Below are 15701 nucleotides of genomic sequence, written 5' to 3'. Positions count from 1 at the left end.
CCTCGGGGACACAGACTCACGAATATAGCTTGTTGTCAGAGAAAGAATTTACCAGAAAAACGACTGGTAATCAATAGACAGACATTGAGAAAGTGAGGAAAAATTAGTCTATATTCAAGCAAACATAATGAATATTATAGGCCTTAATAGCCTATAAATCATATATTCAGATAGTTTGAAATAACTTGCTCACCAAATACTCAGAATATTTTGATATATATGTATATCTTCCTTCATTTTTCTCAAAACCCTTTATTTATCCTTTTGTCAGCACACTCTGATATTTACTGTGAAGGTTCCCAAAACTGACGGAGGGAAGCCAACACAAATTATTCTCCTCAAGATTCACTTGACCCTAAGTCCATAAGATGCTCACCTGCAAACTCAATCATGTGAAGCATGGATAGTACATGAAGCAGAAAGTGGTGTGCACACTAAAATACACAATTGTACATATGTACAGATCAAAAAAGAAAGAACACAATAACACTTAAGAAAACAAAGAAAAACAGGAATGAAGGCACTATATGACTGAGCGTGCTGGACCGTAAGCAAAAGATGGCGGCCTTCCAGATATTACCAGCCAAGGGAGATGCTATATATGACATCACTCCCAGCACAAGTCCCATACGAGTATGAGCTCAGCAGGATTTCTTGAGGATTTCTTCACGACACTGCCATCTCCAACTTCACTTTTCCCCCGATTTTATCGGTAGTAAGATTATTTATTTATTTAGATACGTTATGAAGGCACAGTCAGAATTTTACCAGTAGCAGCTGGCCAACAAAACACTGCCTTAGGAGGCTGATAGCAGACTTACTCATAGAAATACTAATTTTACCAGTGCAATTATCATTTTTTTCTCAGCCTTGGCCTCCTGCCTGTCAATAATGAACAATTAGTGAAGGGTAAGGGTATCTGTGTAGCCAGATGTATATATTTTTGTCATTATTTAGAGAGAATCTTCTGTTTCCCAGATCTCCTTTATTTATCAACCGATTTTGATAAAATTTGAAATGGAGTCAGTTTCTTTTCTTTTTTTTTTTTTAGAGGCCCCTCTTACTGAGAGGCCCTCAACTGTAGCTTAGTTAGTTTATGCCTTAATCTGGCCCTGACTAGAGCTACACAGAGGAATTTGATAAGCATCAAAGAGTGATTGGATTAGCATCTGTTGAGCTGCTATAACTCGAGCTGCCGTATTCCCGCTGCATTACTAGCTTGACAATCAGCAGCATTTGAGTTTCAACCCATCGCCCTGATAGGCCAGCTAATTCTAGCTTAAAGCACCATTTGATTCAATTTAGAGATTTTTGTTTGTAGATGGGAATAAGGCTAAGGGCAAACCTCAAGCTCAAGCTAACTGTAGCCAATTAGTTCCTTTTATCCATTTATCATTATGTTATTTAGTATTGTGACCAACTCATATGCTATTTCATATATAATCAATGTATGCTAAATAGATTTAAATTGTAAGAGTATATATAAGATTGACAAGCATTTAGGAATGATGAGCGTCTATTAGGTACATAAGTAAAACATGGCTGGAATGCAAGGCCAATAGGCCGAGGCATGTAAGATTTTAGCTTAGCCATACTGGGGCATAGGCTTAAAAATGTCTGAGATGAATGTGTGACCTAGGAATAACCCTATGCTAGTAGGGTTACAGGGTTACTGTAAAACAGTGGCTCTCAGCCTTTCCAGACTACTGTACCCCTTTCAGAAGTCTGATTGTCTTGCGTACCACCAAGTTTCACCTAACTTAAAAACTACTTGCTTACTAAATCAGACATAAAAATACAAAAGTGTCACAGCACACTGTTACTGACAAATTGCTTACCTTCTCATTTTTACCATATAATTATAAAATAAATTAACTGGAAAATAACTACTGTACCTACATTTCAGTGTATAGTAGGTAGAGCAATATAAACAAGTCATTGTCTGTATGAAATTTTAGTTTGTACTGACTTCACTAGTACTTTTTCTGTAGCCTGTTGTAAAACTAGGCAAATATCTAGATGAGTTGATGTACACATACCCCTGGCTGAGAATCACTGCTGTAGAAGTTGTGCCAATACGCAATGTAGACCGCAATGTACTGTACTTTTCCATGAGAAGCTGGAGGGGTGGAGGGTGTCAAACTAGAAAACAAAGGACTCCCACCTTATGCAAATCCTATTTAAGGGTGGGGAGTGAGGTAATCCAGGTCGTCAGTTTTCCCCTGCTACCCCACCCAAGATGACTGTTGGAAACAATTAAGACTGAACTGGGGGAAAAAACTGGACCCAGGCTGGAAGGGCATCTAGCTGTGAAGATGATGATCAGAACCACGTTTAGAGTGAGAACTTACATGTAACCAGTTTCTTTAGTGTATTAAGCTTAGTTTGCTTGCTTTGTTTTATTTTCTTAGTAATCTGCCTTGTTCTGTCTGCTACCTCCTTAACTACTTAAAATACATCTGTTATAGTTAATACATTTATTTCTGATTTACAATATAACCCAGTTTATGTGATTTCTAACTAGGGGGCGAGAAGTTGTGCATACCTTCCTCCACATTGAGGAAAGAGGTGAATTTCATATAATTTTGGGTTTGTGCTCCAAGGGTGGGGGTTGACATCTGGGTGCTATGGCAAGCCCCTAGAGCTGAGTCTTACCAGAGCTGATCTGCAGCTTTGTGTGGCCCGGCCTATGTGCATGTTAGAGGAGGTTTTAAGAGCCTGGCTCAGCAAGACAGGTTAAAGGGGGCCCATGCTGGCAGAACAGGTAGACTCAGTGATATCTCAGATCAGGTGGCTTCCCAAGGGGTCCAACCTATCACACTTCTGTATGCAAGGGAAATAAGTATTCACTTTAGAAATTCCATCTGGTGGAAAAAATCTTAGATGAAATCCTGGCTCATTTGAAGTCAATGTCAAAATTCCCCCTTTATTTCAAGGGGACCAGGATTGCATCACTTCTAGACTATTTTCTAATCCAACTGGTTAAAATGTCTGTTTTAACCTGCAATTTTCTAGGACCAGATTAAGAGTGAGTAAAAAAAGAAAAAGCATCCTAAATCTTCATGATGTGTATGACAGGAGCCTTTCATTATCATCTTATTTATAGAATATACGACTGAAGAATTAATGCACTTCTCCATAAAATATATTTGCATGCCTTTATGCATTGAATCCTGCCACGGTCTCAAGCCTACTTCTGGTTCTTATTCCTGTATCACTGAGAATTACCCTTTTAGAGCATGCTCTCCATCAACACCACAGACTTTGGTGCATATTATTTGCTCCACTCTGGACTTCATGCCTGATTTTGAATTATTTTGAGGCTATCATTCGGATAACCCTTTTTAGACCTCAGGCCTCACTTTGGTTTTGAATTATGTTGTATTTTCTCTTTCGGTCCTGTATTTAGTTTTGTCCTCTGTCCATATATTGTTAACTAGTTTGTTTTTTAGGAGTTTATATATGGAAGAAAAGAAAACAGGAAGTTTTCCAACTTTCATAACTTGTTGCCTTTATTTTAGATTCCTTTTTCAAGAGGGCTAACTCTTTGACTTTCTGGGGATACATACAGAGCTATATTTATTAGGACATCTGGTAAGCAGTAGTCTCCTGGAAAGTCTCAGTGAATTCCTCTGAGCAAATTCCCTATGAGGTAGAAAACTGCTAAAGCATATATTTCTAGAGCAGATGCTTTCTCCTTTGTCTTTCCACAGAATGAACACAGGGAGAAGTGCCAAATCTGAAGTATCTTTGGATGTCAGGAAAGAACAAAAATGAGGTCTTTAGAAGAAAGAAGTGTTTCATGTAGCAGGCAGCATCTCAATTTAAAAATAGCAGATGCCTCTGCAAAAGGGAGGAAGGACTTCTCTATTTAAAGACTCTGAACAAAGAAAACAAATCAAAGGTGCTACACAAAAATAATAAATATATTCAGAAAGCACAATCTTAGTATACAAATGAAAATATATTTCATAGGTGCATAGGACTTGCCAGAATGGATCAGGCCTGTGGTCCCTCTAGTCCACTATTCTGTCTCCAAAAGTAACCAACACCATAAGTTTCAGAGGAAGATGCAAGAAATGCCACAGAAGAAAGATGAGAGATAATCTGCACTCTAGGGGAATCTCCTCCTAATATCATATAATCAGATATTGATATGAACCCTCAAAAATGAGGTTTTATTATATGTCTTGCCAAACTCTACTTTTTAAGGTTTACTATCAAAACTCTGGATAGATCCTCCATTGTTGACTGTACTTTTCTTGGGATTCTGAAACTTTGGAGACAAGAAGATTGCCCCATTACTACAGATATTACCATAGATCGCAAGGCATCATCTGCTGCTTCCAGTGCTTTTTGCAAACTAACTGTCCTTCATTATTCAGGAATTTGAAGTCTTTCCTATGTTTCTATAGCAACTTAATCTGTGAATTTAATTATAATTAAAAAAATAACAGGCAAGCATGGCCTGACAATTTAACATTCTAAATTGTAAGCCTGCCGATGAATTTGATGACCAAACAGATCTAGTTATTTTCAGCTCTTCCTCAAATGGAGTAATCTTGGGTTGGGGCTGTATAATCTTCTCGATTGCAGCAGCCACAGATAAAGAGCCTGGTACCAGATTTGAACAAAGATATTCTGAAAAAATGGCATTTAGTATCTTTTGTCTGGGTTTTTTTGTTCGTTTGTTTGTTTTTAAACGTGCAGTGACAGTTACTGCTGTTTGCTAAATGTTTTTAGCAAGTTCCAATAAACCCTCATTAATGGGAAGAGCTACTCTCCTTGGCATCAAAGTATACAGGATGTGCAACAATTTGTGAGGGGTCTCCTGCACCTCCTCAAATGGAACAGTTCTCTGAAAACATTCGCTTCATGTGCAGTTAAAAAAACTTAACAGAATGTTAGGAACCATTAGGAATGAGACAGAAAATATCTAAATTCATGGTATGCCCACTACTTGAATACTGGGTACAGTTCTGGTCGCCCCATCTCAAAAAAGATATAGTAGAATTGGAAAAAGGTGCAGAGAAGGGCAACAAAAATGATTAGTGGGATGGAACAGCTTCCATATGAGGAGTGAGTAAAAAAACTGGGACTGTTCAGCTTAGAAAAAAGACGACTAAGGGGGAAAATGGGAGAGGTCTATAAAATCATAATGATATGGAGAAATTAAATAGGAAAGTGTTATTTACCCCTCTGCATAACATACTAACCAGGGGTTACCCAATGAAACTAACAGGCAGCAGGTTCCAAACAAACAAACAGAAGTACTACTTCGTACAACACACAGTCAACCTGTGGAACTAATTGCTATGAGATGTTGTGAAGACCAAATGTATAACTGGGTTTAAAAAAGAACTAGGTAAGTTCATGAAGGATAGGTCCATCAATGACTATTAGCCAAGATGGTTAGGAACACAACCCCATACTCTGGATGTCCCTAAACCTCCAAATCCCAGCAGTTGAGAGGGACAAAAGAGGATGGATCACTCGAAATTGCCATGTTCTGTTAATTCCCTCGGAAGTATCTGCCACTGTCAGAGGCAAGACCCTGGGCTAGATGGACAAGTGGTCTAACCCAGTGTGGCTGTTATTAATTTCAGCAACTTTTCTCAGTAAATCCTGAAAATTTATAGTCATCCAAATGAGACTGCTAAACAGATTAACATCTCCGGACACAAAGATGAAATACCCAACTGGGGCATAATGTCCTCATTTTGGAGCTGTTCCTCCTCCCCAAAGACTTCCTCTGCAGGCTGAGGATCATGAGGAGATTCTGATGTTGCACTGTTATGTTCTTCTGATAGAAGTCTCATTATGAGGTGGTGCATGAGGAGGATGCTCATGATAAGGACCCCAGGGTTCCAGTGTGGCCATACAGGAACATTAAACAGGTAGAAACCAGGGGCGCAAGAGGAAGAGTACCACAGAATATGGCTACCCTCATAATTCCTACGGAGCTTAGGTTTATAGGAAATGCTAGACTCCCTTTCCAACCCAAGAACTCAGAAGAAAGGGGCCTAAGAGAACATGTGGGAGATCCTTCCCCATTGTGCTATGAGCCAAATGAAGAACAAGAAAATTCTGCCTCTAAAGATGGGCTGCTGAGGCAAGAGTATTGGTTGTAACACAGTAGTAGCAGCTGGTGCCAGAGAGGAGCCCATTACTGACGAAACAGTGAGCATACATACGGTGGCAATGCTAAACCAAACTGAAAATAAAGACGACTCAGGTTCCTCAAGAACTTGGAGTTCCTCTAGTGCCATGTAACTCCCCTTTACTGAGATGCCATGAATCTCTGCTCAATCTCAATATCTCTTTGTGTGAGCATTTTTCCAGTCCCCTACTCATTCTTACTGATCATCTCTGGACTCCCTCTAATTCTGGAAAATCCTTTTTGAGATCAATGACCAGTATTGAACGTAGTATTCCCAGTAAGGGCAAAGCATTGATTTATATAATAGCATTAGGACATTTTCTGTATTATTCTCCATGCTATTCTTTATGTATGCTATTTTATTAAATACTGCACCTGCACATAGAGCACACTTTTAACTATCATATATACAGCTCCCTCCTGCCCCCATTAGGGTTGTAATATGCCTTTCCTTTTCTAAAAGCTGGTAAAAACATATTTCAAAACAAGTACTTGGTCCTGTTTGGGCTGGCTTGGTATTGTGTAAAGATGGAGTTGTCCAAGGTGTGATTTTCCAAAAGCTACATCTCATTTTCTTTTTGGTTCTTGTCAAAACCAAGAATACGCTATATTAAAAACATCAAGGAAAAAAGAGGCAATCACAGTACATTTTCATTTATTAAATAGGAAGGAATGTGTTGAGAGCTCCTGAAAAAATTGAATAGATGAAGGCTAAAGAAACTGGAGTCACCCTCATTATCCTTCTATAAACGTTTCCTATAAAAACAGGTGTGAACGCACTGAATATCATAGGGTGGGCAGTCCCCAAAAGCAAAACGGTTTGTATTCAGTTTATACACAGTGGAAAGAGACTGACGCTCAGAACTGTAGAAAATTAATGCAATTTCAAAGAAGTGGATTGTTAGTTATCTTTTGGCAAAAGCCAAGCAGTGCAGTACTGAAAACTAACTGTTTACCTTGACCTGAAAATTCAACAGATAAACCCTTTACCTGGGATAGCACTGCTGCCTCAATCTGAGGTAGGATAATAAGAAAATGTCTGTGTTCTAGGACCCAGCACAGAATCTCTTCATTTTCTCAGGAGTTTTCCATTCTTGTTTGATTACATCTTTGTCCTTGCCTTTAGCTTGCTTATTCTCTCTCCCTCACCAGTGGCTGCCACCGTCCTCATGGATCCAAACATGTCTCAAGGGTAAGAACTCTTCTTACTCTGATTTGGGTCTTAGGTTTCAGAGTGAGAGGGGTTGGACAGGGTCTCAAGCCTCAGAGCTCTCCATTCTTTGAGATATAAATGAGGAGTAAATGAAGGGATACATCCTCAATAGACAAAGAATGTGGTGCAAAATTGGAAGAGATGTGGCCAAGCCCAAGAGCTTTGTGGACAACTCTGAACTATCTCCAGTATTTGCAAGAAGAGACATGCAACCTAAACATTTGGATTAAGGGAAGGAGAAGAAGCCAGAAAAAAGCAAATTGTTAAAACCTTTCAGGCATTCTTCATTACTTCATAAAGAAGATTAAAAGGTACAATTCCAAAATTTTTCAAAATGAAGAATTAACTTGATTAACCTAACAACAACAAAACTCAATAAAGCACCTTTTAATGGCCAAAACTATGTAAACAAAACCGTTGAGTGTATAAAACTTGCAATTCTTGCCTACAAAATTATGGCACTATGTTTCTAATATACTATTATAAAGCACTTAAGGATAACTAAAATGTAAATAATACTCGATAAAGCTAAATTCTATCTTCAGTTTACCAGCATAAAATATTACACAGAATATACAAATGTGAAAAAATATCAGGAAGATTTTGATACTTTACCTGAATAAGATGAATTAGAGTGGTTAGAATGGCACATCTCAGCATATTGTGCTCCTCGCTTTGTTTCCAAAGGAGAGGTAAATACTGAACCAAACATCCTACATATGGTCGTATCTACAGTCAAAAAATCAAAATGACAATATTTTTAACAGAGTAAAATATTTTACTTAACCATGAAACTAAAGCTATTAAATTTCCAAAAATTTCACACATTATCTTTGAGACAAAATTGCACAAGCTAGGTTCAGTTGGTTTTGTCACAATAGTAAATATAATTTTTGTTTTGAACTTGCTCCTTTTTTTTCCCATTAACAAAAATACCTAAGATTTCTTACCAAGAGAGTTAAATCGTCCATGATTATGTAACTATTACACAGAACATGTTATTCATAGCAGACATTATGAAAATGTGAGTAAAAGCTTAGGCATGCGTGAAAAGAAGAAAATGTATTTTGGTAACTGACGATGTTTTCATATTGAAGTGGTTTTGCCAAAGTAGGAATTAGAATAGTTTATATAATTCAATTGTGTGGGAAGAAAGAGTCCAAGAAAAACCAAGTTCAATAAAAGGAAAGGAGAGGTTACTCATCTTGTGCAGTACTGGACTTCTTCAAGATGTGTCCACCTGTAGGTGCTCCACCTCAGGTGTGCATGTGCTCTGTGCCTTTGACTGGAGATTTTTGGTAGCAGTGCCCACTCGACTCATGCATGCAGCCTATATATATGCTTATGCCACATACTGAGGCTATATAAGGCTCTGTGTACAAACCACCCTTAGTTCCTTCTCTACTACAAAGTCCCACAGAGGAAACTTCAGAAGCAGAGGAGGAGGAGGGCAGGTAGTGGAGCACTCACAGGGACACACATCTCAAAGAATTCCAGTTACTGCACAAGGTGAGTAACCTCTCCTTCTTTGAGTAGTATTCCTGTGGGTGCTCCACTTCAGGTGACTCCTTAGCAGTAACCCCCTTAAGTAAGCAGGAGTTTTGGAACAGAGTCCAGCACTGAGGAGAGAACTATGTTGCCCACAGCAGCATCCAATTTAGCAGTGTGAACTACAGCATAATGGCTGGAAAAAGTATGCACCAAAGTACATGATGCAGCTTTGCAGTTTTCAGCAACTGGAACATCCTTGAGGAGGGCTACAGACATAAATTCTGATCTAGTAGAATGTGCAGTCACTCAGAAGGGAGATGGCATATGAGCCAAATTGTAACAGGTAATAATACATCCAAAGATCAATCATAGTCTCTGCATGGAGACAGTGAATCCACTAGACCAAGGGTGGCCAACCTGAGCTTGAGAAGGAGCCAGAATTTACCAATGTACATTGCCAAAGACCCACAGTAATACATCAGTAGCCCCCACATCAGCTCCCCCCATCCCCACTCCCAGCACCTCCCACCTACCTGCAGCCCCGCCAATCAGCGCCTCCCTCTCCCTCCCTGCACCTCCCGATCAGCTGTTTCATGGCTTGCAGGAGGCTCTATGGGGGGAGAAGCGAGGGCATGGCAGGCTCAGGGGAGAGGGCGGGAAGGGGTGGAGTGGGGGCAGGGCCTGTGGCAGAGCCAAGGGTTGAGCAGTGAGCACCCTCCGGCACGCTGGAAAGTTGGTGCCTGTAGCTCCAGCCCTGGAGTCGGTGCCGATACAAGGAACCGCATATTAACTTCTGAAGAGCTGCATGTGGCTCTGGAGCCACAGGTTGGCCACCCCTGCACTAGACCTAGCCACAACAGAAACAAAAAGTCTAGGGGATTTCCTGAATGATCTGGTTCTGTCCAAGTAAAAGGCCGATGCCCTCTTAATACCTACTGCATGGAAAGTAGCTTCCTGCATAGACTGATATGGCTTAGGAAAGAAAACTGAAAGGTGAATAGTATGGTTAATATGAAACACAGAAGAAACCTTAGGTAAAAGTTTTGGATGTTGTAAAAGTTGTAAAGATGCCGTTTTTCTTGAAGAACACTCTTGAAGAGTAAATGGAGGGTCTGCCATTAGAGCCCCAATCTGCCCAACCTTCATGCAGAAGTGATGGCCACCAAAAAGGCTGCCTTCAGACAACTGTAACAGAGAGCACATAGCTAGTGGCTCAAAAGGCTGTTTCATGAGATGGTTACGAACAAGGTGAGATCGCAAAGCAGATTAGCATTTCTAATCTGCAGAAAAAGGTTTCAGGAATCTCACTATGGTCAGTTATGTGAAAACTGACATACCTTTTTCTGGCAAGTGGAAAGCTGTTATAGATGCTGAGTGAACCTTGATGGATTACCTACTGGGACTGAACCTAAGACTGTGGAAAGAGATGGTTGGACAGGCGAAAGATGATGGCAGTTACACCAAAGGCGATATTGTCTCTATTTCTGAAGGTAAGTGTATCTTGTAGTTTCCCTCCTGCTATTTAAGGGAACATTTTGTACTCCCAATGAACAGGATGCTCCTATATAGTCCCAAAAAACATTGAGGAGTCATGTTTGGAGTTACAGAACACTCAGATTGGGGTGATGTGTTCAACCTGCATTCTGAGACAACAGCTGAGAACTGATCAAAAGTTACCATGCATGGTGAGAAGTGAGTCTGATGAGGTAAGGAAACCAAAATTGTCTTGGATGAGTTGGTGCAGTCAAAATGACCCTGGCTCAGTCCTTCCTTGTTGAGACCCTTTAAGAGCACTGGAGTTGGTGGATATGCATAAAAAAACCCTTTGCCCACGTAAAGAAAAAAGTGTTTTCTAGAGTCTGGGGATAGAGTCCTCCTCTGGAACAGAATTTTCTGCATTTTGTGTTGGTTGCAGTGGCAAAAAGATTGACCTCTGGAAACCCCCAAGATAGGATCATTTTGTTTGAGGACTTGAAAGTCCAACTCCCAGTTGTAATTTAGGGGGAAATTTCTGCGGAGATTGTCTGTCATGGAATTTTGTATATCCAGGAAGTAAGAAGCCAAAATGACTATCTGGTTGGCCAGCCATCAATTCCAGAGCTTTATCACTTAAGTGCAGAGAGCGGAGGAATGTGCTCCTCCCTGATGATTGATATAATATATACAAGCTATGTTGTCTGTTATGATCTTGATTGACTTGTTTTTGATTAGGGTAAAAATAGGAGGCAGGCATTTCTGACCAGCCTTAACTCCAGAAGAGTGATGTGCAAGCATTGTTCTTGCTGTGACGATTTGTCTTGGGCTGTGTGAGGACCTAAATGTGCTCCCCATTCCAAGAGGGAAATGTCTAATGTTATCATGACCATAGAGGGAGTCTGTATGAATGAGATTCCTGCACATACTTTGGAAGGATCTTTCCACCAGGTGAGTGACTGTAGGACACCACTGGGTACCGACACTTGCTTGTTCAGACCTGTTTGTTGGGCATGTAAGCTGTCCGGAGCGACTTCTGGAGACATTGAAGATGGAACCTGACGTTTTGTGTTATGAAAACATAAGGTGCCACATTTCCCAGAACTTGCAGGAACTTGAAGACTGAGCTGCATTCTTTGGATAACGTTCTTCAGAGTGAGGAACCTGTTGGAAGGGAGATAAACCTGCCCATCATCTAATCCAGAAACACGCCTATAAAAAGTATTTATTGTGTAGAGGCCAAGACCAATTTCTTGAGATTTGTAGACATAAACAGGGGAATAGTGAAGTTGTTGTTTAACTGCCCATAGAACCCCTGATAAGATCAGCCCTCAAGAAGCCAGTCATCAAGGTAGGGAAAGACTGTTATTCCTAGACGATAGAGGTGGGCACCTACAACTGCCATGTTTTTTGAGAGCAGAAGAAAGGCTGAAGGTTAGGATCCAGTACTGGTAGTGATTGTGATCGAATGCGAAATTCAGAAATCTTTTCCGAGAGGGATGAATTGCTACATGGAAGTAGGCATCTTTGAGGTCAGGAATTACAAATCAGTTCCCGGATTCCATGGAGGGAATTACAGCTGCTAGGGACACCATCTGGAATTTCATGGCTCTGACATACACGTTTAGTTGTCTGAGATCTAGTATTGGCCTCCAACCCCTTTTTTTCTTAAGTATCAAAAAATACCTCGAACAAAATCTTTTTCCTCTGTGCTGAAATGGAACTAGTTTGATGGCCGTGGGACTTAGGAGTAATGTAAACTTCAGTCTCAGCAACAGATTGTGAGAGAGGTCCCTGAAGGGGGAGAAGGGGGCTGGAGGGGGCAGAAGGGAGGGATGAAGGTAAAATGATTTGTGTAACCAGATATAATGGCCTCCAAAACCCATCTGTCCAACATTAAAGCCTCCCATGCCTGTTGGAATAAAGAGAGGTCCTTGTTATATGGAGTAGATTTTAGAATATGCTGTCTCCACCTTTCATTAACTGTGTCCACAACCAAAGAACTTATGAGTCTCTATTTTCACATCTGGTACAAACCCTGGCCAGGATGTAGCATTTTTTTTTTTATTGGCATGCTTGCATTTAGGGGGTGCCTTTGCTGGAGTTTGCCAGATGGTCTTAGCTGGCTCAAGAAGAGCTTAGTTCATCAGCAATACCACCTGTGCTGAAGAAGTATGCAATATGTCCAGGAGCCTGTGATGGAAGAAGTCCAGAAATCCCAGCAGAATCTGAAGCAGGTCTACAGCTCACTTCATCAGGTCCTGGAACTCCCAAAAGTCATCAGCTAATGATGGCAGTGGAGGCTTTACTGCTTTATCAGGTGATGAAGAGATATTTGTAAGAGGGGTGACCGCCTAGTACGCCCTCGCCTCTTGCTCCTCGAAGGTCTCCTCTGCTGATTCAGACTGGAGGGAAGGGATGGATGGATAGTACCAGGGAATGAGGTCTTCTGTGTTCCTTATAAGATTGAATCAGGGCCTCTCAAAACTGCTGGCTGTAAATAGCCCACGGGTCCCAAGAAGGCCAATGAGGAGGACCATAAGGCATGGGGAGGAGGGGGAAGTATCCATCATTGATCATCCCAAGTATTAAGATGCAAATGTCTTGTATCCTTTCTTTCTTGCATCTGCAGAGGGAAATAACGACTCCCAGAGTAAACTGGAGAGCCTTGAACTGAAAGCTCTGAGTCTGAATGCTCCTCCACATATTGTACAGAAAGTGACAACCCTTCTTTCTGAATAGTGGAATAGTCTCACTACATGATGTATGCTCTGTGACCTAACAGATCTCACTACTGAGAGGTGTCCAGAGGTCCCAAGGAGGGGAGACTCAGGCTCATTCAGTACCATAAGGTCTTTAGGGTACCACAACTCCTACGGTACTGGGAGCTTGCTACCAATGTCTCTGAGGTGCTGGTGCTGATATTGAGGGTACCACAGATTCCAGTAAGGCTGCTCTCTTCCTATCATGGGCCCTGATGGTGGCAGTAGCGGTCTTCAGTACCATGGCCATTAGCGCAGAAATATGGAACTTAGATGAAGTCTTAGAGTACTCACGTTACCCAAAGTACTCAGAGCCTCAATAGCACTCCTCTCACGGCCTGAGGTTTCCTGTGACAAAATCTTTTTTTGAGGAGGAACTCTTAGTTCTGCTCCTCTTATGCCCCTCCTTAATCTCTGAGTACGAAGCTCTCAGTACTGCTGGCACAGTTATAGTTACCTCACTCAGAGAGTGTTGTATACCATGGTCTTGACGCTGCTTTCATCTTAGAAGCTCTCGGGTGCCATGATCTCAATGTAGATGGGGCACTAACAGAAGCAGAGGGCCCCTGTACATGGGGGTTTTCTGTATCAGGGTCCAAAGCCGGTCTTAAGGCTTGCTCCATCACTAATAGTCTATACTTCATTTCCTTGTTTTTACGGTATCTTCCCTTAAAAGAAGTGCAAATTTTGCACTTGCTGGGAATATGCAAGTCTCCCAAGTAACGTATACCCTGAGAGTGTACACATGAGGGGGAAAGGAGTCCAGGAGAGCTGGCTGTATTTTAAAGAATCCTTATTGAGGTTACAGGGACAAACCATCCCGATGTGTAGAAAGAGTAGCAAATATGGCAGGCGACCAGCTTGGCTTAACAGTGAAATCCTTGCTGAGCTTAAACACAAAAAAGAAGCTTACAAGAAGTGGAAGATTGGACAAATGACCAGTGAAGAGTATAAAAATATTGCTCGGGCATGCAAGAGTGAAATCAGGAAGGCCAAATCACACCTGGAGTTGCAGCTAGCAAGAGATGTCAAGAGTAACAAGAAGGGTTTCTTCAGGTATGCTGGCAACAAGAAGAACGTCAAGGAAAGTGTGGGCCCCTTACTGAATGAGGGAGGCAACCTAGTGACAGAGGATATGGAAAAAGATAATGTACTCAATGCTTTTTTTGCCTTTGTCTTCACAAACAAGGTCAGCTCCCAGACTGCTGCACTGGGCAGCACAGCATGGGGAGGAGGTGACCAACCCTCTGTGGAGAAAGAAGTGGTTCGGGACTATTTAGAAAAGCTGGATGAGCACAAGTCCATGGGGCCAGATGCGCTGCATCCAAGGAGAGTGCTGAAGGAGTTGGCGGCTGTGATTGCAGAGCCATTGGACATTATCTTTGAAAACTCATGGCAATCAGGGGAAGTCCCAGATGACTGGAAAAAGGCTAATGTAATGCCCATCTTTAAAAAAAGGGAAGAGGAGGATCCTGGGAACTACAGGCCAGTCAGCCTCACCTCACTCCCTGGAAAAATCATGGAGCAGGTCCTCAAGGAATCAATTCTGAAGCACTTAGAGGAGAGGAAAGTGATCAGGAACAGTCAGCATGGATTCACCAAGGGAAGTCATGCCTGACTAATCTAATTGCCTTCTATGACGAGATCACTGGCTCTGTGGATGAGGGGAAAGCAGTGGACGTGTTGTTCCTTGACTTTAGCAAAGCTTTTGACATGGTCTCCCACAGTATTCTTGCCAGGAAGTTAAAGAAGTATGGGCTGGATGAATAGACTATAAGGTGGATAAAAAGTTGGCTAGATTGTTGGGCTCAACAGGTAGTGATCAATGGCTCCATGTCTAGTTGGCAGACGGTATCAAGTGGAGTGCCCCAAGGGTCGGTCCTGGGGCCGGTTTTGTTCAATATCTTCATAAATGATCTGGAAGGATGGTGTGGATTGCACCCTCAGCAAGTTTGCAGATGACACTAAACTGGGAGGAGAGGTAGATACGCTGGAGGGTAGGGATAGCATACAGAGGGACCTAGACAAATTGGAGCATTGGGCCAAAAGAAATCTGATGAGGTTCAACAAGGACAAGGGCAGAGTCCTGCACTTAGGACGGAAGAATCCCATGCACCGCTACAGACTAGGGACCGAATGGCTCGGCAGCAGTTCTGCAGAAAAGGACCTAGGGGTTACAGTGGATGAGAAGCTGGATATGAGTCAACAGTGTGCCCTTGTTGCCAAGAACGCCAATGGCATTTTGGGGATTTATAAGTAGGGGCATTACCAGCAGATCGAGGGACGTGATCGTTGCCTCACCAATGTCGAATAGAGGAGCTCATCTGGAGTACTGTGTCCAGTTTTGGGCCTCACACTACAAGAAGGATGTGGAAAAATTGGAAAACATCCAGCAGAGGGCAACAAAAATGATTAGGGGACTGGAACACATTACTTATGAGGAGAGGCTGAGGGAACTGGGATTGTTTATCTGCAGAAGAGAAGAATGAGGGGGGATCTGATAGTTGTTTTCAACTACCTTAAAGGGGGTTCCAAAGAGGATGGATCTAGACTGTTCTCAGTGGTAGCAGATGACAGAATGAGGAGTAATGGTCTCAAGTTG

At 41.7% G+C, this 15701-nt stretch overlaps 1 protein-coding gene across 4 annotated transcripts in view; it reads right to left on the bottom strand.

Moving 5' to 3' along the window:
* Positions 1–15701, bottom strand: part of IPO11 (importin 11) — a 295012-nt gene that overhangs the window by 164262 nt on the left and 115049 nt on the right. For all 4 annotated transcript variants that reach the window (XR_012158885.2, XM_073344033.2, XM_073344034.2 and 1 more), the window contains exon 21: positions 7989–8102. Coding sequence is in view for 3 of the 4 variants with exons in the window: in XM_073344033.2 (XP_073200134.1) it covers positions 7989–8102 (114 nt within the window). In the remaining variant the exon portion in view is untranslated. The remainder of the gene's footprint in view (positions 1–7988; positions 8103–15701) is intronic.

Source organism: Lepidochelys kempii, chromosome 5, assembly GCF_965140285.1.
Source record: "Lepidochelys kempii isolate rLepKem1 chromosome 5, rLepKem1.hap1, whole genome shotgun sequence".
NCBI lineage: Eukaryota > Metazoa > Chordata > Testudines > Cheloniidae > Lepidochelys > Lepidochelys kempii.
Note: the sequence above shows the minus strand (reverse complement) of the source record. Positions and strands in the feature narration are given on the sequence as shown.